Source organism: Pararge aegeria, chromosome 1, assembly GCF_905163445.1.
Source record: "Pararge aegeria chromosome 1, ilParAegt1.1, whole genome shotgun sequence".
NCBI classification, from domain to species: Eukaryota; Metazoa; Arthropoda; class Insecta; order Lepidoptera; family Nymphalidae; genus Pararge; species Pararge aegeria.
The window spans coordinates 10,244,415-10,270,500 of NC_053180.1; the positions used below are offsets into that span (position 1 = coordinate 10,244,415).

At 35.7% G+C, this 26,086-nt stretch overlaps 1 protein-coding gene across 1 annotated transcript in view; it reads right to left on the bottom strand.

Annotated features, from left to right (window-relative positions):
• Window positions 1-26,086, bottom strand: part of LOC120624041 (inactive dipeptidyl peptidase 10) — a 204,304-nt gene that overhangs the window by 11,539 nt on the left and 166,679 nt on the right. Inside the window, exon 3 of the mRNA XM_039890357.1 lies at window positions 4,230-4,324. Within this exon, the coding sequence (XP_039746291.1) occupies window positions 4,230-4,324 (95 nt within the window). The remainder of the gene's footprint in view (window positions 1-4,229; window positions 4,325-26,086) is intronic.

Sequence of the window (26,086 nt, forward strand, 5' to 3'; positions counted from 1 at the left end):
AACGACGTTCTGCTAACAATGCTGCTCTTGTATTATGTAGCAATGTGTCTTGATAATCCATTCGATTGTGTCAACGACTGAGAAAATATTGCACGTTACACCGATAAGCGTGGGGATTTTCCATTTCCATACCTTAGAATTTCATACCTACTAATATTATTTTATAAAAAAGTAAGTTAATTGTTTGCTGCATTTATTCGGTTCAACAGCAGAACGTAACGAAATTTGTCAAAGTAATTTGCATCCTTGGTCACATTGATAATTGTTTGTTTCACGGAAAGATATACAGATTTCTACGGGATTTAAACTCGAAGATATTTGTATTTTATTGTTGAGACATTCGAGTCGTTTCCCGTTTTATGAAGAACGCATAGAAGGAGTAAAATTTCAACATGAAATTTTCGTGTGTTTTTTTTTGTTTCTCATAAGTATAAATAATTAAATATACTACGACAATACGCACATCGTCATCTAGCCCCAAAGTAAGCGTAGCTTGTGTTATGGGTATTAAGATGACTGATGAATATTTTTATAAATATGATACATAAATACTTATAATATGCATATAAACACCCAGCACTGAAAGAATTCATGTTCATCACACAAACATTTTCCAGTTGTGGGAGTCGAACCCACGGCCTTGGACACAGAAAGCAGGGTCGCTGCCCACTGCGCCAATCGGCCGTCAAATAAACTATGTTTCAGGCTAAATTGTATAAAACTTTTAAAGTCTTCACGGCCATAATAGGTCACTACGACATAGGGGTAATGTTATTTTAATGGGCATTATTGACGACTGTATATGCAGAGCCTATAAAGGGAACATAAAGTCTATGGAGCATATTTTGTTACGTGAATGCGAAGGGTTAGCTAGAAAGCGAATGGATGAGTGGTCTTACCACGTTCATTGGATTATTGTGCCGAAAGCTTTAATCAAGCTTTATGAGCCAACTATTAATAATCTATGCAATTCTTCACAGCGAATAAAAGATATGATATTCTTGTCCTTATTTCTGACTAAATGGTTGTCCGCTTAACATTATTCCTATTGCGAAAATTTGAAATAGGATTTTTATCTATACACGCTTTATATTAGCTTCACCTGTATGTATGTAACCGACCCCTTTGGGCTCGATTTTGTTTGAACGGTCAGATTTCTTAAAAACTTTGTAGACATATCGAGGACCGATGACAATACACTAACCTTAGAAGATTATTGTTATTAAATACCTTAGTTATTTAACAAAATTTTGGGATAAAATAGAAGTCAAAATAGAAGAATGTAGACATTTTCACAATACAAATGGAGTTAATATTTAGCATGTTTTAAATATTTTTAATTAGTTATAGTGATGTTTCTCTCAAAGAAACTTTAATTAAATAAAAAATTTATGATGAACGCGGCAACTTCTAGATTGCACTTAAAATTTTGAAAATTCCAGGCCAATCCACGCCGTGAAGCCGCGAGCAAAGCTAGTTGTTATTAAGGCTATTAGACTGTTTTGCTAAAGCTACTCCTATCGCTAGCGTGAGGAAACACAAATATGTACTACTAAAACAGCTACAGACGATACCTACCTAATAATATCGCTTGCTATCGGAGGATCGTAAAAAAGCATCACCTATACAAAATGGAGTATGACAGGCTATCATGGCCGTAATCGTCAAATACAGCATTGTTAAGAAGATGGTACTTTTCTGAAATTTAAATCCTTTTACGTGGTTTGGTGGGTTAAGTCTTGTAACTGAAATTAAAACCGAGCAAACTCGCTAAGACTCATGCAACAATTTTTGATCATCAGGTAAGGATTCGTTCGATGTTTTCGTCATTCGTAGCCATTTAGATCGACTACCACTTCTCGTTTTTAAATAATTTGTTCCATCCATATGTACGCGTTTTTTATTGGAACAATATATATTAACAGTAGAGACAGGTTTTTCTGAAAAATGGGAGCTTTATAGAATCACTCTGTGTTCTCTCCATCCGTCAATCTGTGCCTGGCAAACCTCGAGTGGGCAGCTTGCGCCACCAAGTTGCCAAAACTTATATTAAATTAAAAAAAAAACAATACTTTCTTAATGCAGTGCTGTAGTGTAAGTGCAATAAAAAGATATAGCTTTCAAACTTTTTTTTCATACTAAAACTGACTATAAAACTAACTTACTCCCTTGACTTATTTTATATTTGATGAAATGTGGGAGTCTCTAAACCATACTCCTAGTTGCCACCTTATCTTTAATACTAAAAGTGGGTACTCAGTTTCCTTCGAACCTTAAGTAGTTTCTTTGAAATGAACTATAGAAAATCAAGGCAACTGCCTATTTTTTCTTGAATCCTTGCTTTTACACAAAGATTTTTTAAAGTGACAATCAATTAGCACAAAAAAATCGCAGAAATGGCGTCTGGTTTTTGTTATTTCAGATCCGTGGAATATTCTCTCATTCACTAGTCTAATAATTAGGATTTCGTAGTTTAGATAGTTATAGAGAGCCTTTGGTATGTCTTATCATTATGGCATTTGTCCCATCTCCTATTCAACTCTAATATTTATAATTGTGTTGTTATCGTTGCATGAAGTAGGCTTCATAAAATACAAGGAATACACTACACTCCTTAACTTAATTTGAAATTTATTGGTTTTCCCAATTTTATTCCTGTTTTACGTGTAGATTTCAAGTAGACGAGTTTTATTAAAATTACTTCGGAAAATCTAGTAGGGATATGTGTTGAACATTTTTACACGCTTTATATTAGCTTCACTTGTATGTTTGTTTGTAACCGACTTCTTTGGGCGCGATTTTGACCCACTTTAAACGGTCAGATTTCTTTCAAACTTTGTAGACATATCGAGGACCGATGACAATACACTAATCTGAAAAGATTATTCCAATTTTCACTATAAAAAATAAGATTTTTTACTAATTACTACAGCGCCATCTAGACCCAAATGTAAAAAACCTATGGCGTTCGCGTACCTAACAAATTCCACAGAAAACATTAGGCGGTTACTAGATGGTAGAGGGCGTTAGCTATTGCTTTTTAATGGCCTGTTTTAAATAATAATTAGAACTTGCATTTCGAGAGACGGGCACACTGAATAAAAAAAAAAATATTTTATCTCTTTAATGGTGGATGGGTTACCGATTAATTTTGCTCTAATAAAAATAATAGATCAAGAAAAACTAAAAAAATCGCTATTATGATAAACTAAAAGAAAGAAATTAGTTTAGTTTTTTATACCAAACGTGTTTTTTTAGTTTGTTTGAACTATTTAATTATTATTTATTATAGGTATTGTTAGTACTTGCTCTCATATAATCAATGAAGTCCTCAATTTTTTTAGAGTAGGTACTACACAGATCAATAACACAAAGGCTTCTATACGATCATTTGTAAAGCCAAGTCATCAATATAACTTATCTCCCCGACTGGATAAGTCGGCAAAAACAATATAATATTCTTAGTTGTCTATCTTGATACGTATTACCCGCATTTGTCAATGCTTTAATGCGACTTCTTTCGGTTTTCAATTTATCTTTTTCTCGCTTGAGTTATGTTATGTGTTGGATATATATTGTGGCTTACATTGTAGGATAAAAAATAGGGGTCATAGCAGCTCAGTGTAAGAGCTATTTAGGACTATATCTACATGATCAAATCAGAAATAAGGAGATCCGTAAAGAACTAGAGTTACCGAAATAACTTAACGAGTCGAAAAGCTGAAGTGGCAATGGCACATAGCTCGAAGAACCGATGGACGATGGGTCCCCAAGGCGCTGGAATGGCAATCCAGCTCAGGTAAACGCAGCTTTGGTCGGCCCCCAACGAGATGGGCAGAATACATACGTGACCGTGGATTTTAGAATGCCCTGCATAAGGCCTTAGTCCAGCAGCGAACATTAATCGGTTGATAATGATGAAGCTTTGCCCCGTTGGTTTTAGCTATTGAACACTCGCTTTAGTTAGTTGGTCCTAGTTGTTAACCCTGAGTCCCGGGTTCTGGTCTCCAGTTTGCCCCAAATTGGTTGGATTTCTGTCAATACTTTAAATTCCAGCCTTGTTACTCTATTGGCAACTACCCCCGTGTCTCTGACTGCACGATAAACTGTTGGTAAAAAACCACACTGTGTTTACTGTGGGCAGTATAAGCTCTAAATTCCTTTCTTATACAAGAGATTTTAGGGCGTTGAAAGATGATATAACTAAATGCAAATAAGTATCTACTTACGAAGGTTGAGTTATTCATGAGCAGTCGAGTAGTGAAGTTCTTAATGTTAAACAGCGTCAGCCCACCCCATCTGTCTCTGAACACCAGATCCTCATCTGAAACAATAAAACGAATCTCTCTATCATATTACATTCAGCGTCACTCACAGTATTTCTAGTATAGGATTAACCCGAATGGTAATATAAGAAATAAAAATTTGTGAGCGAATAGCAACTAAAAGCTTTTTTTACATTCATATTCATGTATATGTTAGTATCGTTTCACTAGGTATCTAGAAGTAAGCGACATTGAGGAAACATTGAGTTGGTACCTACTAAAGATAGACGACGTGTTTTTTACGTATAAGATGAGTTAGTCCTTGATCATTTCAGGATTTAGTAAGACTTTTAAAGAATCACCTTTGTAGCTATGAGCATACCTACATTTTAAAATATGAACATTGTAACGAAAATAAGATGATTCATGTTTCGGTATATAGATGTAACTCTTAGAGTGGATGGTTCACAATCATCATTTATTATCACCATTCCATAAGTCCATGCCATCTATAATGAAGCTTGAACAAACTGACAGTTGACCTCGTGTAGAAAATACATCTTTAGATAAATATTATAACTAACAATTATATAATAATAATTATTATGAATGAACAATGCCTCAGTAAGATATTTTTTTGATTCTCAGTATTGCCGAGAGACGTTAGGAAAGAGAATACACTGTGTATATACATTTGTCAGGTGTCGGGTCCACGTAATCAATCACGGGCTACACGAGTCAGCTTTTACAGCAAGACGAAGTGTACACACAATTTTCAAGACGAGACGAGACGAGATGAGGTTCAACTGTTGTGCATTTTAGCTGAAATTATCTCTATCTGAAATTATATATAATTTAGTGATTTACCGACTACTCCTTTATTACTTGGTACTCGGCAGTTTTTTAAATACTCATACGCGGCCAAATAAGTCGGCGTAAATGCCATGGTATTTGGCAAAGCATGAATCAGATAGAATGGGTCTGGTTAGTATATAAAGCTACCAGATTCCCTATGTAATTAAAGTGAGTAATCAATGAGAATAAGTGAATTTTTGATTATTTAAAAAAAAGCATTCTCAGCTGCCATAATAGGATTTTTTAAAGGTAACTTACTAGGTAAAATAGTTTTTCATTATTTATGCATCATTTGGACAAAACCATGTGCACGCTTCGTTTGAAACCTCTATACGAGATAAACTAAACCTGCATAACACTTGCGACCTTGAGGTACTAAACTTGCATAAACTGCGACCTGTATACGAGACGTCCTAAACTTGCATAAAATGCATTTGTGTCCCGTATACGAGACGTACTTATCTTGCATAAAAGACACTTGCGACCTGTAAAAGAAACGTACTAAACTTGCATAAAAGACACTTGCAACTTGTATACGAGATGAACTAAACGCGCATAAAAGACACTTGCGACCTGTACAGGAGACGTACTGAACTTGCATAAAAGACACTTGCGACTTGTATACGAGACGGAACAAACTTACAGAAATTGCACTTGCGACCTGTACACGAGACGCAGTAAATTTGTGGAAAAGACACTTGCGGCTTATTTAAGAGATGTACGTGCTAAAAGACACTTGCGATCTGTGTACGAGACGTACTAAATTTGCAAACAAGACACTTGTTACTTGTATACGAGACGGACTAAACTTACATAAAATGCACTTATAACTTGTATACGACACTTACTAATTTTGAATAAAAGACATTTGCGACCTGTATATGAGACGTACTTAACTTGCATAAAAGACACTTGCGACCTGTGTACTAGACGTACTTAACCTGCGTAAAAGACGCTAGCTTCCTGTATATGAGACGTACTAATTTAGCATAAAAGACATTTTTGGTCTGTATAAGAGACGTACTTAACTTGCATAAAACACACTCGTGACTTGTGTACTAGACGTACTTAACTTGCGTAAATGACGTAATACGAGATGTTTCCGTTATACAAGATGCTTAGTGCATAAAATACACTTCTACACAGGGACGGATATCTGGAGTCAAATTAGTAGATTGCTTTTTCTTTCTCGCCGTGTTTCCGAATCTATGCGGAAGACGGATAGTCTTTTAATTAAGATTTAACAGACTTGTGGCGATCGGTGTTTAATGAAAAAATATTGGTTTGCCCTTAAATTGGGAACGATATTGATGGTTCTCCGTACTGTGTCAGGTACTGGATGTGATAAATTATTAATGAACTTTGTAATTACCTTCCATATCTACACATACTATAGGTTAGGTAGTACGTGACAAAAATCTGCTACATCATGCACTAACGAGCTCTTTGTATTGAAATATAGATTTTTTGTGTATGGCTCTTTTACAGACTTTTGTTGGGCGGCTTGACGATTTTTTTTCATGATTTTTATTGCTGCCGCTACATCCAGATTTTTATTTCTAAGATATTTTGTGTCGCACATAAAAAACCATTTTAAAAGTAATTCAATTTTTTTCTAGCAACCCGTATTTTTGATTGGATATTTTTATGACTGCTTTTCGTTGGCAGTCGCATGATTTGAGTGGTACGGTTGGATTTATATTTTTTTTTAAATGTCCACAATGTACAATTTTTATTTCCCAGAGTAAACAAGAATTGGATAAATTGCGAGGAAATTTTATAATACGAGAATAGCTATAAGTATTTTTTTTCTATTGAAACGTGGACAGCACAACGTATCAGCTAGTAAGAATATAATATAATACAGTATTCTGTGTAGAAGAATAGAGGTAGAAAAAGTAGTGTACCAAAGCTTTCTGCATTCAGCACAAAACCTTTTTTATTTCTTAGTCCTCTACAAGCTAGCACTTGACTGCAATCTCACCTGATGGTAAGTGACGATGCAGTCTAAGATTGTAATAGCGGTATGGCATCCATTTTGAAACCCCATACCCCTACCGTTTTCATCGCATCCGAATGGTAACGTCTTTGCCAGTAAGGCGGTAACTGGGGAGGTTGGCAAAAACTTTATACCTACAATTAATGCACGATGGGCCATAATATATAACAGTCCCATCGTATATAACATACACCTTTGATCGATGGTTCTTACGATCAAATTGATATTATATTATATCACTAGCTTCCGACCGGACACGGAGCCATATTGTACGACCGGGTAATCCGGGCAAACATGACACGTACGATGGTACACCGGCTATTGCCTATTACGTAATATAATAGAACACTATATAAATGCACATTAGAAAATGTTAAATTTATAACTAGGATTAAAAACTGTCTCTCTCTAAAATATAAGATATACTTATATTTAAAAAAAGTATGAATGTCTCATAGTGCCCTGTGACTTGCCTTTTTAACTAACTATTGTTTGTTTAATTTGAATTGAATAGATTGGACTGATTTATATTTGCTTTTGTGAGAATAAGGTTTATAGAGAAAAACTGAAAGTACCTTATTTCTTAAAAAAAATTGTATGATCTTTAACAGTAAATTAATACACTACGATAAATTTTGTGTTTTTTTTGCTTCAGATAGCCCTTTTTTGAGGGAGGTTAATATGCTATGTTATGCCATGTTCAGTGACCTATTATTTAAGTTTCTGATTTATATTGATGGTTGAAATATATGTAGTATTTTTTTTATTTGGGCTGTCACTGTGGTCCTACATCCGTGTCAGTGTAATTTGTGCTTCTACATTTGTTGTTTGATACAAATGAATGTTATCGAATTTTTGCGATTTATGAAATTGAGAGGTTATAAGCAATGAAGTTTATGAATATTTGTACTTTGGTATCATCATTATTATCACTGATGGGCACAGGTTTACAGGGCATATGTGATATGTGCCCTAAAACCCTATGCTGGTCTGGCCTGTGGTCGGCGAGTTACGGTGTTATACATTGCCAATTTTCTAACACAGAGACAGTAGCCCAACATTTTTAGACAATCGGGCTTAGGACCTCGTTATCCGTATTCAAGCGTTTTGAACGAGGCACTTATATACACTTATATATATGTACTTATGTATGAAAGAAAATGACTATGTGTTTGATGTCATGAGGATGAATGAATGGTAAGTTATTGGCCTGAACTAATATTGCACAAAAATATTATTTTGCCTGCTTCCGACCGGACACAAGCCTATTTTTTGGGGTCTGCAAAATAATATAATAAAGCGGTAATAATATGTCCCTATAATAATAATAATAATAATAAATATACTACGACAGTACACACATCGCTACCTAGACACAATTTAAGCGTAGCTTGTGTTATGGGTACTATGATGACTGATGAATATTTTTTTATAAATAATATACATTAATACTTAGAATATACATATAAACACCCAGACACTGAAAAACATTCATGCTCATCACACAAACATTTTCCAGTAGTGGGAATCGAACCCCACGGCCTTGGACTCAGAAAGCAGGGTCGCTGCAAACTGCGCCAATCGGCCGTCTAAACATACATATACAGGCGAAACATACATTTAAATGAACATACATTCTTTAGGCATATACAGTACAATATTTTTTCATTAAACTTAAATATCCATTTTAATTATGTCTTTATGCAAACACTAAAACTACCTTGCATCTGAAGGGATACGTTCATGTTACACAAATTAACTGTGTGTAATGTGTGAATGAAATGATCGGAACGTAAATGAAAACGTGCCGTGTGGTGACGGCAGATCAGAGACAATTACCACCACATTTTCCCCCCTGCGGATGTCGAACTGGAAAAAATTGAAAAACGGACATCAGCGCTCTCTGTGCTACTACTACCATTTGTTGCGATCATTAACCCGTCTGCCCAGCCATGTAGTTGAGGTCTGTATGGCATGGGGTAGTCCGGATCAGCGAGACATTTAAAACCAGTTGAGACCAGCGACAACTTTACACTTCTCAAGTGTAAAAGTATGCATGTCTTTATATAAACAAAAAATCATCTAAAACGACGATGACTAATATCACGGGTAAACATATTTATTCGAATAAATTAAAAGACATAAATATTTTGATACGACATCTGTCAAATACCGATAACGCACCTGTACGTCTGTTTATTATCTCTTTATACTATGGGAAAATTCACAGCTATAAAATATTTTTGTTACGAGATGCTTTAAAATATTGTTCATACCAATCCTTATAAATAATATAAGGATACACTTTAGCATTTCAAAAGTGTGTCGCAACCGCAGAAATATTTCTTATTCTCACGGGAAATCAGAAACTCAATGCGGAAGAAGTTGCGAGCAATCGCTAGTTAGTTGCATTGTGAATTTTTAATAAGTTTAGCATATATGTTATGAAATATGAATAAATGGCTTCGGTACAGTTATTTTATTTGCTTAAAAATGTGTGCCGTTCATTGTTTATTTGGAATCAAGCGTTATTTAAAGCGTGAGTTCAAACATACAGCGAATTTTTTTTATATTGCCATAATTCATCAAATTTTTCTAGAAAAGTAGCAGAAGAAAGAAGCAACTAAATGTACTATTGTCTCAAGGATAAATTATTTTTATGTAACTGGTGGAAGCCTGTGACTTTTTTGCGTTGGTTGTCTGTTTTCTTGTAAGCAAGAGGTGTTTTTTCGCGTCAAACACTGCGCTGCAACCCAGCGTACCTTCTTTATGTTATCAGGCAAGTTTTAGCGAAATATCGTCGTCGATAACTTCGAAACATTATGTTCGCTATGCAAAATACATAGTTTGTGTACTTTAAATATCAGAAGCGATACAGATGTTTATTATAATTCATAGTAAATAGTAAGTCCATAGTAAATGGATGATCGAATTAAAATGTATATGTTTCTCACCATTTTGGCTATAATGGCTTCCACAAAGATAGATATTTATGCCATCGCAGAAAATTGACACAATATCTTCAAAATTATAGCCTATATAATACAACATATATATGCATATACACACACACGTGTACATATGCATATGTATTATTGTATTCATTTCATGCATTATATTATGTTATTCTGATGTATAACATTAGACGTATCCTATACCTATTACTATAAAGTTTTTACTACTTGAGTAATTTTTGGGGTAAATATGAGAAGGATCGATTAGCTATTACAATGAACGACACGTCATAGCAATATGTAGATTAGGTGACATATTATATTTATTGCAAAATGTTTCTCTTTATAATTATTTCTCCGCATATACCGATACCACAAATGCACAAAAGGTTTAGTAGAGATTTCAGGAGCTGTATTGTTAGAGTTATTCGTACTGTGCAATATCCAATTACGAAGCCACAATAAGGGTTAGAAAGCTTTTGTTGGCACGAGTTTATTTCGCCAGTTTTAATTAAATAGATTTTCTTTTTAAGTAATAAAGCAGACATTACGCTGGATTTATTTTGTGGTACATATGTGTCGTCTAACTATACTACCTCGTTGTAGTAGTTGAGTATTTAACTGCGTCGTTGATCTATTAGTGAGCATGTTTGACTCCAGATCACGTCCTGGGTTTGAGCCAATGGGTTTTGGGGTTTAAATTAGGAAGTTTATAGTACCAGCCCGGTGTATGGTAATTGGCGGTGATTCACCCGTGTACCACTAAAAGCACGTTAACGTGTCGGTCTTGGCCTGATCTCTTTCCGGTCGTGACGGATCTGCTATCCGATCGGAATGTGAAAGCGAGGGAATTGGGAGTGCATCTGTGTTTGTGCATACACTTTTGCACTATGAAAACTTCCACTCAGCAGGAAAATCTCTCTGGAGATTGACCACAATCCTGGTCCAGGAAAAACTGTTTTCCGGTTGTAACTATACAAGCCAGGCTAATAATGATACCAATTGGAAACAGACAATTGACTTCTATTAAAAATATACATACGGTTTAGAAAGTTGTATGATTACTCTGTACTATCTATACAAATTAAAATTGTAGATAAATTAATAGATAACTTATTGTTAACTAGTTCTCATTGTATTAATGTAAGAAGCAATTCCCATTATTTTATAGATCTGTAGGTATATTTATATCTTGCCAGATAAGTATTTCTACAGAGTATATAATACAACTGTGTGAAGTGTTCAGATATATCCAGCCCCTTCGTATCTAAAATTTATATCCAGAAAACGGTGCGGGGAAAATTAATAGCTGTATAACCGGCTTACGATTTAACTTGGGCCTAATAGAGCCAAGAGGGGTCGGAGCTATAGTACAGTAAAGTAAGGTATGTAAGTTTATTAAGAAAGTTTTTGAATAAAAGTGACTTATGTCCATCTTATTGAAAGTGGAGGGTGATAATAAGATCGACGTTATATACCAATTCTTGGTCACATCAATTTCGTTATGTAACGTTATTTCTTGAGCATAATCAAGTTCTTATTAATACAAATGAATAAAATATTAGCGCTTGTCTGTTATTTCGACTGTTATTTCGAAATGCCCTTATTTCGGAATCATAAAGACTTACTTTATGATTCCGAACCCGAACCTCACCACTTTTTGGCCCGACCCGGTAGTTGAACTAAGGACTTAGAAATCCGAAGTTAAACACGTTAAGTTATCAAAGAGGCAGTTAGATCGTTATGTCGAAATGAAACTATGTAAACATTGAAACAAAATTGAAAAAAAAAACATCACACGACCATATGACATCGGCTCCAACGAATAATGTTTGAAGTTTCAAAAACTTTGGACCCAAGGTTTCGTTCTCAGTTACGTAATCCTATGAATTTCTCGTTTTTGCTCTAACCTGCCCTGACTCGGGCAATTTATAATGGGGTGGGAATGGCCGGGCAAAATTGATAGCCGCAAACTGCCAACTGGCTTAACCTGCCGACTAATCGCCCAGTTAGTGGCGATTTGGGAAATTTCTGAAAATGAGGAATTGAGGGTTGCAGCTTGGTGAAAATCGCGTTACGCATTCCTGAAATATTATTGCTAACTTTATGATTTATTCGCAGTGACGTCAACGATAAGGTTGTCATTCGAGGTTGAGTGGGGAGAACATTAGGTTGAGCTTTGACCTTGTGGCTTACATCTTGGCCATTTTTGTTATGAAACTAGATTTAGCAGTAGTTTTTTGTTACAGACCGTATGCGGTGAATATATACGGTCATGCTTTTTTAATCTGCCGCTAAGCAGCATTGTTGTTTTCCAGCCTAAATTGCGCGATTGTTGCTAACGTGATAACAGACACATGACGCGTAAGTCCTACGCGCGCGAATTTGTGGAATTAGGTATTGGACCTTAATTGGTGGTTGTTACGAAATTTTCAAGTACCAGCCTTGAATTAGGATATAGGCGCTATCCATTGGCACCTTGGACTTGTAAGTAAAACCTTTGATCTAGGTCATATTTACTAACACGTGAATATGATGGTTTAAGACCACCACACCACATCAGAGCCGTCTGGAGGGTCTAAGCTCTAGGGGCAGTTTCTTTTGTCGGAGGAGGCCTGGGTCCAACAGTGGTCAGACATACTCCGTAGCTAATATCACAAAATACAAAGACACGGTAGTTTCACATCTATGATCTCATGGTAAATGCTGACATAGTTTAAATACGTTCGCGACAGATATAATAGGTAGGTATAAAGGTTATGCGCGAGCAACCATCTCAGCCTTTTAGTATAGATACGAGTAGATGTCTTTACATAGCTTTCTGTTTTTATGGTTTGGCTTGTTTTTTTTATCGATATTCAGTGAATACGGTATAATGTAGAACCGCTTAGCTCCTTGTTTTTTTCTCTTTCTTTCGATAATATTTACATCTATGGCTATGAACAAATCCTTTGATCTTGATGCTGTTCAAAGTCTATGTTTAGATATTCTGGAGATGATCTGGTAACTTATGATTACTTTGTCGTTATATACCAGTAATTTTTTCTGACTGTAACTGTATCAGTTGCCTCAGCTGGAAACCGGGGAGCCTTAAGTGGTACACAGACGGCTCCAAGTCGGGTAGTAACGTGGGATGTGGAATATTTGAAGAGACCACCAGGGTAGGGCTCCAACGTAACCTGGGTGTCTACGCCTCCATATTCCAAGCAGAGGTCTTCGCAATAATTGAATGTGCGGAAACCTGTCTGCTAAAGAACTACAAAAACAAAACTATTTATATCCATTCGGATAGTCAGGCTGCACTTTCTGCTCTATCTTCTGAGGTTCTAAACTCAAAACTGGTAGAAAACTGCAGACAATTACTGAATACTCTGGCGCTAATAAACAGGGTCATTCTACGCTGGGTTCCTGGCCATAAGGGGATCATCGGTAACGAAATGGCCGATGAGCTTGCAAAGTCAGGCGCTTTGGAGAAGCAGATTGGCCCTGAGCCGGTCTGCGGAATACCCAAAAGCTTGGCGCAACTCACCCTTCAAACCTATTGTAATTACCACACACTTATTCGCTGGAGACAACTCCAAGGAATGAACCATTCTCGAGCGCTAATAAAACCATTTAACAAAAGGGCCGCCTCTGAGGCATTAGCACTCAACAGAAAAAACCTATGCATACTAGTGCGAGCGCTTACGGGGCACTGTGGGCTTAATAGACACATGTTCAACCTAAAGCTGCAGGATACAGATCTATGTAGACTCTGTAAGGAGGCTGCGGAGACGCCGCTGCATTTGATCTGTTCCTGCCCCGCGCTGATGCATAAACGCAGCACTCTTTTGGGGAAACACATAATGCAACCAGTGGATGCTAAATTTCTTCCAGCAAGGAAAGTGCTGCTTTTCCTGAAGGCGACCAACGCTTGCTGGGAGATCTAGACAGCGGCGTCACAATAGATCGTAGCCGGTCGACGTGACACCAGGGATCAGACGAACCTGAGCCGCAAGCAGAAGAAGAAGAAGAAGATCAGTTGCCTCGTTGGTCTAGTGGTTAGCATCACCCACAGATCTCGATTCGCTGAGTTCGACTCCAGGGCCGGGGTAAAAATTGCTATTATTCAGAACCAGCCCCGAGTTAGGTAGTTTATATTGTCTATACCCGTGCCAAAGAGAGCACGAAAAATCGTCTGTCTATTATCTGTCACATGTCATAAAAATCGTTAAAATCGCCCGCCATCCCGCAGCATGGGATAGTAAGCTCTAGAAAGAGGATTTTAGCTACTATTAAGCCTAATCCATCCTAATCGGTCCATCCGTTTGAGCTCGCGATAACATATAGTAACAGTGACACACAGAAAAAGAGACCAAGCATTAACTGTATAACACACCTCCAATTGTGGTATAAAAATAAAATAAATTTGATGGAAGAATAAACCATTTTATAAGCAAGAGTTAAGACCCTTTTTGCTTTCTGAAACGAATGTATCAGGAAGCCCTTCAGGCTTAGTAAAGACTAAAAATTTTATAATAAAAGCATAATTAGGCAAAGATCACAACAATGTGTTTACACAACAAATTAGGGTTACAGAGTTGTATAAAGTTAGGACTATAAAGAAAGGGTCCAGATGGGGCCGGATAATATGTACATAAAATTTCATCTTCTTCAACTTACGTATTTATCTGCAAAGTAACCCCCCCCCCCCCCCCCCGGGTATTCAGGGGCGTACACACGTAAGACCTATTTTGTCATCAAATCATAGTTAACAGATATCTTCAGTAGTATTGAGGGGTTGCAATCTCGCAAAGTGGGATTCCGTATCATTATGTTCGAACTAGCTACGCGGATTAGTTCAGATTTCGCAAGGAACTTTGGCAGCGGCAAAATGATATTGCAGTGCTCTCCGAATACTCTCCAATTATAATGCCAATTATTCAATTGGTATCTGAGGGAAACTAAACAGTAATACATCAAAGATATCGCACATAGTGAAGATCACGTCGTTACTATTTTCATTTCTCTTCTGTGATGAATGAATTATTACACTTTTATTGTAAAAATATAACAGAAAATAGGAATACAACTAGTTGGATAGAAAAGTTAGTAAAAAAGACGTATAAGTTGTGTGTTATGTTAAATCCATAGCGCTAATCCGTTTTTAAGCAGGATTGGACTAGAACCCCTAAATCACTAAGGGGCATGTGCTTGCTTTTAGGGTGGTCACTAATCTATTACATCTAAGCACTCTGATAACTCTGTCTCGATGTGATACGTTAAGTGCGCGAGGAAGGTCCCTTATTAGCCTTAATAGTAAGGGACCTTCCTCGCGGCTGGTATGGCCTAGTCACAATGAAAATCAATAGATTTCCGGCTAGGAAATCATGATACCGGATGGGAGTAGCGGCTGTAGAAGCTTTCAACATAGCCTTTCCCTGGCTTTTGTGCTTTGCAGAGCAAGTTAAAGTTCGGTCCCAGTCAATAACATCTAAAGCCTGTTAATTCAGGAAAAAAACTGAAGACTTGGCTTGTCGAGAAGGCTTTCTACAGTTATAATGAATTCTTGGAAAGTAAAATATTTTATATTTATATTTAATATTTTATAATATTAATATTTATGAATAACTGACTATTGACTATTAATACTCTTTTCCGGGGCCCTGGGCTCATCTCTCATAGGAGATAGGGATAGAGCTTAGACGTGTTCTGTCCCAATACGGGTAGGAGGGCTGTAAAGATTACTATAACATGTATACATTCAGAGGAACCAAATGAAGGAAAATGGCGCAAAATGGAACAACCATCCTCGTGAAGTTATAAAAAAAAATATTGTAGGCAGTGATTTTGTGCATATTTGAGAGCCCGCTACTGCATGTATGTGATAATAACTAGTAATAACTGCTTGCGTACTCTTCCAGGCACTGAGGTGGACGTTGTCATTTTGCTTACTCCGGGCTTGTACTGATAATTAGTTTACAGAAAAACCTGAAATCATGCTTACTTTTGTAATAAAAAGTCTCACTGAGCATCAAACTTATTAAATCCGCGTTAGTGAGTAAAAATAAAATACTGCGTGTGTCGGCTGGAACGCTTTTAATTTTACGGCGGCCATTTTCTCACCGGGTATACCTACCTAAAATGTATATTCTACAAAGTTATATGTTTTCGAACCACAATACTTTTATTGCTTGCTTTGCTTGCTTTAGATGCTTATCTTATGAATCCGGCTGTTATCTATATTCTTTCCCAGAAGTAAGCAAACTTTTTTTCGGTTTTGAAAGCTACCTGCCTACGTAATTAAAGTATTAATAGTTATGCTACTCACATCGAAAAATATAAACCATTCCATTAAGAGCGTGACATGACCCGATTCAGATATTTCCATTTACAATAATGTTTTTGTTTATGTTTTCTAGCAGCTATCGAGTTCAGTATGAATTAAATTTTATCTTTTTATAAAAGTGTATTAGCGCATTTGTCTACTGCAAAGCCAAAGCGCGTATCATAATATAGACCATACGCGGACAAGTTGCAAGCAACAAATAACATCAGTCAATACTAGTAATTTAAAAAAAAACTAGATTTTTTGCTGATATGGACAAGTCGTCGTCGACCCTTTGTCGATATATTTCACTCTCGCTATCATCGTTCTTATTAATAAAACATTAGAGATATATTTGTAAGTTAATTGGGATCGACTAGATTTATCGTCTAAATTCAAGACAATGATTATCAAAATCTGTATCTGTATGTTTGGGCAATGGGGCACAAATCTTGATAAGATTTGCACAGTATCGGTCTAAATATGCCAAGTTTGATAAATGAATTTCAATATCAACGCAGATATGACATATGACATTATTACCCAGAATATTGTTATCAGAAAATACTGTACGAGTAGGTATGTTATTTGCATAGAGAAATGGTAGGCAGTAATACAGCAGAATAGTTTTCTCTTTTATCTTTATCAAATTATTATTAGCCACATTTATATAGAGTCTAGTCTAGTCTACCGCAACAAATTGCATTGCAAAAATCACACTGTACTTTTTGTATGGACCATCGCACATTGCAGACGGACAGGAAGCATCGGACCGCAGCGCCAAATTATGTGTATAAGTTTTATATCCAAATCGTTAGATGTTTGTTTCGGTTTAAAAAACAAAAAAAAAATTTGTTCGAATTTTAAAATACAAGCATCGTTTGTTTTGCACGGCTTAAAAAGATCAAAAGGATGCATGGTATGTCAATGTCAAATTAAGTAAAATTTAATGACGGTCTCTCGGTATTTTATATCTCTGAGTTAAACTTGATCAAAATCGGTGCAGTGTCATTCACATAATTCAAAAAATTCAAAATTCAAAATTCATTTATTTCAAGTAGGCCCAATATAAGCACTTTTGAAACGTCAAGTCTGTCCGTTTGTAGTGACTCTACCACCGGTTCGGAAGGCAGATTCTACCGAGAAGAAGCCGGCAAGAAACGCAGCAGTTGCTCTTTTCCAACATCAACAATTTACATTTTACGTTTTAACATTCATTTTTTTATCTTGTGAGAGCTGAAAGCGGAGCCGGATGCTTTCAAGCAACCTTGTCATTAAGAAATTCATCAATTTTATAGTAACCTCGCTGTAATAAATGTCTTTTAACAGATTCCTTAAACTTATGCATTGGTAGGTCCAAAATCACCTTAGGAATCATATTATTAAAGCGTATACTCAATCCCACAAATGACTTCTGTACCTTTCGCAGACGATATGCAGATGACACTAATTTATAAACAAACAAATAGATAAACTTTCCCATTTACGATATATTTTCCAAAATTATACCCCTATTTTTATAATTAATATTACAACAAAACTTGCGACTAATGTAAAATATAATTAATTAATTGTAATGTCTTGCCTAGCTAATTCTTTGTGAGGAGTTTTAGATAGATAGTTTGGCTAGCTCTGTGTCCGAGAGTTCTGGAAAAAGAAACATGAAACTCTGGCGAAAAAATATAAAAAAGAATTCTAATTGGTTTCCGAAAGATTGCGGACCAAAACGTGAGATAGGAAATTGGGCAATACTTTTCAATTAGAAAAGCTTCGACAGTTGGTAGCAACAACTAGGCAGTCAGAAAAAGTAATTACATCCGTACCACTTCTAAATGAAAATTCCCAGTCGACACAATGAGGTAAAGTATTTGACTTGAAACGTCAGGTGTTTCTTACTGAAACTTTTATTACGTTTAGCTTATTGACGTTGTTGGATTGTATGTATGTGTAGATTTCTCAGTTTATCAAGTTGATGAATTGTTCTGCATTGAACAATGGATGAACAATGTCTGAAGTAGTACTAGTACATGAGGTATTTTAAATGCAAAAAGAGGTTTAATCAATTGACTTAAATTATTTTCTAGTTCTAGATGTATCTTGCGGTTATACTTATAATAGCCTATAGATAAAAAAATTGCCTTTAAGTTTTTCCAATGGTACAACATGCGTTCTTCTAGTTCAAAGACAGAAAAGTTTTTTTGTGTTTTGGCATATTTTTTACCATCTGTCTGACTTCAAACCTAAGTTCGGATTTTTCAAATCCAATTGTTTTTTCCTTGTATTACTGCTAACAAGCAAGCATACATTTGAATACAGCCGTATAATTTAGTATATTTCAAGAATGCATCTAGCGTCTACAAGTTAAAAAAAAATAACGAGTTTAATAATTTTATGAAACAGGTCGAGGATAAAGTAGGTAAGAAAGTTTTTGTCTTTACTTGATTCCAATATGACATAGACAGGCATTGAGTTATATATTTATGGTACATAGGCATATAATAAATCATCCGAAAGCCTGCTTTGCGCTTCGGTAACTTAACACAAATCATTTGCGATGACATTTTATTGCGGTGTTATATTACTTTTATATGATTGCTATTATAGGATGAATATTACAAATAACACGTTAAATTTGCTATAATCCACGAAAACTATGTAAACTATATCTATTAACTATATGTAGAAATCTACTACAGCATAGATCGGTAATTACTTTGTGTAGGTTAACTCTACGCAGATTCTACATTTGAAATGTGCAGGCTTTGAGATTTATTGCACGCTCCTACCATCATCAATATTTTAATTTCGAGGTCGTATTGAGAATTTCATAACAAACAATCCCAAAAGCTGTAACATTTTAGTCCCGACCCGGGACTGAAACCTGAAAACTCGTGATCTATATTTGTACACGCTAATCACTTATATTTTTAATAAAAATATGAATCAATATACTATAAGAAGTATCTTTATTATTCATTAGTTCCCTATTAAATTCAAATACCACTAGACAGACTATTACAGATGAAAATTCATCAAATTAATGAGACAGAGAAATGGAGAAACATCGCCGAAATTATCATGTCTCCTTCTTTTGGTAGTCCTTTAAAAATTTGTTTAACTTTTAGCGAGCAAATCGCTGCATTTCGTGTATCCGAACCCTTTGCAGAGATATTTCAAATTCTGTGTTCATCCGATTACGGATAACGTAAAGGCACGTGATATTGTCCTATTCGCTTGCTCTTAACCGAAATAGGGGCGTGTAATACTTCGACTCAAGAGCGGGCTCGTCATATAAGCTATAATTTAAACTACGTGTTCAATGTATATTCGTTCAGTACAAGATTTGACATTCACGCGTTGTTTTTAGTGTTGGATCGATTTATTTTGCTCGATAGCACCTTTCCTTAACACGGATATTCAAGTTACCAGACGAATGTGTCTTTATTACAAGATTCATCATCAGGGGCACGGGTCTCCTCTTACAATAGGAAGGCAGTAGTCCACCACGCTGACCAAGACTGGATTGGTGTACTCCACACACTTTTTAAGAACACTGTGGAGAACTGTCAAGAACTGCAGGAAACATCGCAATTTTTCCTTAACCGTTTAAGCAAGTATTAATTTTTGTATTGCTTAAAACGCACCTAATTTAGAAAATTAAGAGGTGCGTGTTGGGATTCAAACTCAGCCCCCGAAAGTGAAGCCAAGGTCCTAACCACTAGGCTATCACGGCTGTATTTCAAGTATAAAATGGGTAAAATAATGTTTTTTTAAATTAATATATTTTGCGTCGTCGAATTTTACCTATACAGATAAGGTTTTAAGTCCCGTGAGTCGGAAACGGCTTTCACGCGTAGAGAAATGTTCGATGTTCACGTTTTGTGAATCATATCCGGCTCACAGGACACGGTACGTGCTAACAACCTCATAACCAAGCTTAGAGTTATTTTGTTTTCGTTCTTAATATATATATAAATGTATTCTTAGTATGTATGTAAATCGTTTATTTTGTATTGCTTATATCTTATTTAAGCAATTTCCTGGGATAGCTGACTTGGGGTAGTTGAAGTGTGGTAAAATAAAAGCTTTAATCAACCATAATAAAACAAATAAATTATTTCTCAAGAATATACCCGATGAATCACAGAAATTGTAATCATTATACTACCAAGTGGCTTAAGACGCTGTCCTATTCTGACACGGAAAATATCATCACTTCAAATTAAAGGCACTAAGTTTGCAGATTTTGCTTCCAAATCACATAAAAAAGAAACGCACACACTTACACACAAGAAACACATACACAGGCACACACACTCATACACACGAAATATATTTTAATTTCCTTGATTAAGCCTTTTGTTATTTGAACCCCGGAGGTGCGCTTTAATAGATATAACACAGTTTTAAACTGATACAGTTTTTACCGTTGCTTAGATTATAAGAATCCACTGTAAATGAGACACAATTAGTATCAAAAAAAAAAATAGTCCATAACAGTCAAATGCTGAACAAAAGGCCTCTTCCAACGGGTTAGTTTGCCGGTAATCCAAACGCTGAGCAGATGTTGGTGATCATAATGAAGTAGATGGTAGTAGATTATGACTGAGAGGAAGATGCTGTTCTGTCTATTTCAGGTGAAGTATCACCCGCAGAAAGAAGAGGGAAGGTCGCAGTTGTATTCTGATGAGCCGTCAGCACACAGCGTTAAATAAAACTAATAAAAGTTTTAAAGAAACAAAAAAGTTTTTTGTTGACTGCAATAACCTGGTGGTAAACAGCAATGTAGTCTAGGATGGATAAAAAAAGCACCCATCACTGCGCAACGGAGATCGTGAAACTAAAGATAAGGCGCCCAAGTAACCCCAGAGATAGTTATCGGACGCGCCGAAGCTATGCGGACAATTTTGCCGTATCTGATGCGGTCGACTCGTGCTGCGGCGACCCTTCACGATTTTTGAAAGGAGGCTTTAACAATTGGGATCTAATTTTAGTCATAAAAGCTGGAAGCGAAGCTTAACGTGCTCTTCGAGACAAAATGGTAAAGTTCGGCTGGTACAAGGAATTTGATACAAAGGCTATCAAAATAATTCTTCCACTTGTGGGCTGGGCAAAAATATAACCACCCACAATTTTTAGAACCCCAGAACCTCGTGATACGAGGCCGACTCTTTGAGAAACGGCAGTAAATTCCCTAACTCCAGTCTGTTAATAGAATTTCTTGCTAGTAAAACCCAATACATAAAACAACTTTGGTATACTTACACAAAACGTGTACTATGTTAAAATAATAATGTTTTGAGCTATGGTAGTAAGCCCCAGGTCTAACAAGAAGGTTACAACTACAGACGGATCAACTTTAATGCTTTACTTATTTTGTTACAGTGGCGTATAAAACATACGTAATTACAAAGGTGAGTGTTTTATTAGTTATTTTTAACTATGATATAATAACATTAGTGTTCTGAAAGTTATTTCTTTAAACTTATCCACATTTTATTTCGTAGTGGCACAATTACCGACCGCCTGAAAAAAAAACATTACGTTAACGAGACCGCTGTTGCACTTTATAAGATTGCCGTTTCTGGGATTATGTGAGATCCAATTTAATCCTTTCTATTACACCCTATTAGGTAAATCGTTTTATATATAACAATCTTACTGTTATTGCGCTAGATAGCGTGGGCTTTACCGTTATTTTAATCTTCATTAAGCAGTAAAGGTTTACTTGGAGTCATATAGATATAATGTTTTAATGAAAGAACGTGTGAAGTTTATAATTAAAGGAGTTCATCCTACTGTTTCCCTGACACTGTGAAGTTAATATTACTTACTTAGAAATGAGACGAAGCAGTGTCACTCTTAATTAAAGCGGAAACGTGACTGTTAATTTATTGTTACTGACGTAAAATTAGTGATATACTTTCCTTATTGAGCTTTACTTCTATAATCTCAGATCGCAAGATCTATAATCGTGGTTTTAACTGACGGGCTTCCATGGCTGGACATGCGGCTGTGACACTTGTCTTGTCTAGATGCTGACAAATAGTTTAATGTTATCGGACCAACTTGTGTGATTCCACCAACGTTTTCCGGTGCGTTGTCGCTGCTAAACCAAATTGCGACGCTAAAGTCCGCCGGTCTTCCGAGTTGTTTATATATTAACCATTATATCTCGTAATTTTAAATTCAATCACATTTATATATCTATAATATTTCTGTGCGATCAACGTACTCCGAGCATAGCTCTGCATTTCCATATTGTTGTGCCCTAAAAAACATGGAACTAAACCATCAAGGTATATTAATATGAAAATATTTGTATCCAATTACGACTGCATTTTAAATTTTGGACTTTTTTTCAATAACGTATTCATTAAAATTTTGCCGTAAATTACATGAACCGTGTAAATTAGCCATTATAGTATATGCCCGCATTTATTACAGATCTTGTTTATATTTAATGAATTAATTTATATAATAATTATTTCTACAAACAAATATTTATAAATTTTTCCTTCTAAGCGAATTGTTAATCTTGGTATCATACCAAAAACTTTTCTACCAACTCAAATTGTACAGTAAGTGACATTACATCTATTTATCCCGAGAAACGGAATAACAAAACAGACTCCTATTCAAATTCAGCGAACCCGAGCTGCTTCGACAGCAGATGCGCCATTTGGTTTACGGTCAGAAAATCTTCTGAAATTCAATTAAATTATTTACTGGTACGATACTGGAATTGAAGGTTCTTTATGCTCTGATCTGACAGGACAATTCGTAAACCGTGAGCATTAGTTGCGGCAGTGTGTTGTTTATGCATTCGAACAGCATATCAAATGCAATATTGCAGTTTCTTTTAGACATAGTTAAACGAAAAGGATTCAACTCAAATTGAAATATTTTTGGTTTATCATTGTCATTTAGGGCAATACAAATAAATTTGGCATGATATAGCAATAGTAACTATACCGTGTTTTTGAGGTTTTTTTACACCCTGACATTTAAAAGTTGCTGTCACTTGAAATGTGAGCGGATACATTTCGTCGTTATGCTACATTTATTGTAAGGCGATGTATTGTATTCGGTACGATGTCGCGTAACCGATTAGGAATATGGCTTATAACTACCAAACACCTAACAAATTAGCTCGCTACCATTTTTCTTTATCAACTTACGTCTAGGGGTTAGTACTAGGGGGGGTTCCTTAAGTCACCAGCCACCTTATAGAAAGAGATAGTCACCAGCGTTGACTATCTCTTTCTATAATACTTTATTGCTTCATCATCATCATCATCACATCAACCGATAGACGTCCACTGCTGGACATAGGTCTTTTGTAGGGAGTTCCAAGTTCCACGATTCTGAGCCGCTTGGATCCAACGGCTACCTGCGACGCGCTTAATGTCGTCTGTCCACCTCGTTGGGGGTCGACCAACGCTGCGCTTACCAGTACGGGGCTGCCATTCCAGCACCTTGGGACCCCAACGTCCATCCTTTCTCCGAACTATGTGCCCTTACTTTATTGCTTACCAAATGTAAACTGTTTTTATGTATTCTTATTATACAAAAATAATGTTATCAAGTATAACAGATATACCACAGGGCAACCCTTGTGTACAACAAAATAGACCGTCCTCTCGGCTATGACGTTAAACATCAGGTGAGATTTTAGTCTAGGATTAACTTTTAGTGGACTAAAAAAAAAAGGTCCTGAATGTCTCAAAAAGATAAACCACCCCAATGAGGTTTTGATTCTTTTCGTTTAAATGCAATCAGTTGATAGTTGCGTGGACGATTGCAATTGATTGCGATGGCATAACTGGCAACTGCATTAAAATTGTCGACCGATTACGCTGTCGGCTCGCTGACGAGCAGTTGCACTTAAATAATTACTGGGATGCGTTCAGAAACTTCGCGGAACTTAGGGAAAGCTTTAATGCAACCCAACTTGCTAGAAAGTTCGGCGGTGCATACTATGAGATCTATTAAAACTATGGAAACTTAGTTAATTTCTGCATTGGTTTTAGGTAAGCAACTAACAAATTTTTGTTCCTAACTGGAAACCAGCACTGCAGTATTCCTTGGCAGGTACCTTTTCAGCTTTGTACTCCTATGGTGCTGCAGACTTTTATTTGTTTATGTGTGTTTCTTTTCTTTTTTTCTCTTCTCATTTATTCTTTGTATGCTTATATTTGTAATTGTGGTTAAGAAAGCCTTTTATTATTATTTCACTATCATTTATGTTATTAAATGAATAAAAAAAAATACGATTAAAATGTATGACAAAAATCCACTCTTCCGCTTGCGGAGACTTCTACGCCGCTCTGAATATATAAATCGAGCTGTGGCCGTTCATCGATTGATGCGACGACGGGTAACTTAATCAATATCACATATTATGCGAAGCAGAGCGTCTCACGTCTCAGAAGAAGGCATTATATTTGACAACATATTTCCAATCGGGACATAAATTGTTCGTTAAGCGCAGCGACGGGTGAGATTGACGTTCCTTCCAATTAAGGGCGTACTTTCCAACATGTGCGTTACATTGCTGATTTGACTTGCTTTGGGCGTTCTGTCAATAATTTTATAAAGGAAAATGAATTTAGTTGACTTGATTTATGCATTTTTAAAATTGTATGAAATTATAAAAACTAACTATTATTTTATTTTTTAAAACATTTGCTGTGGATCAAGTATAACATTAATTATTTCTCGAAAACCATTCAATAAATTCAGTAAAGTTTCTAAAAAAGTTATTCAATTAAATAAAATTTTATATATTTTATACCTATATATATTTATATATATATATTAAATTTTTTATAAGTATTATTTTTCCATCTTCAGGATGCAAGTATATATGTCCTACATACCATCAAGATGTTAGGTAACAGAAACGCTATCGTATTCATTTATAATATAATAGAATCTAGAAGAAATATAGAGATAACAAATCAAAATGTTTTATACAATGAATATACAAGCACTAAAAGTTTTAAACTTAGTAGTTTTTGTTAGTTTAATTTAAATTAGGTCGATAGTTTCATCAAAAGAAAAAAACACCAGTAATCAGAAAATGCTAATGGATTGGTCATTCCAACCCAGGTTTGTTTTGAAATACATCTTGGCATTGTTCCAAATATCGAATGGTGAAAGTTTCCTACTGTAGTTTATGGAGATATCGTCGATTCGGGTGATGGAGGCCTCAAAGTGATTACTCTGCCGGATTTCATTTGAGTTTTGGTTGGCAGTTCACTTTTGCAAGTTGTTTAATTTAATTTGAAAAGCTTAATTATTAATATTACAGAGCGATATGAGGTGATATATTTAATTTGCGCCAAATCAGAATGTTTGATAGGGATTAAAGACGAAAAATGCTTATGTTACTAATAAAATAGGCTTTCAGTATTCAGACCAGCTAAATAAAATAATTTAAAACATATTTTAAGAACTGTTTATCTACTTCAAAATATTATGTAACTACTATACAAACTATTTATGTAACTATTATGTTATGAAGGTGCTAAGTTATATCATTAATATAAATTAGCACCGGAACTTACTAACTCCGGATATTTCGTGTTAGAACAATTACTTCCAATGTTTGTTCAGTCAGACCTAAGAAGCCAGAACCTTATGATCCGTAGTCAAACGCACATACCACTAATCAAAAAGGCGGATTAATGCATTATTATAT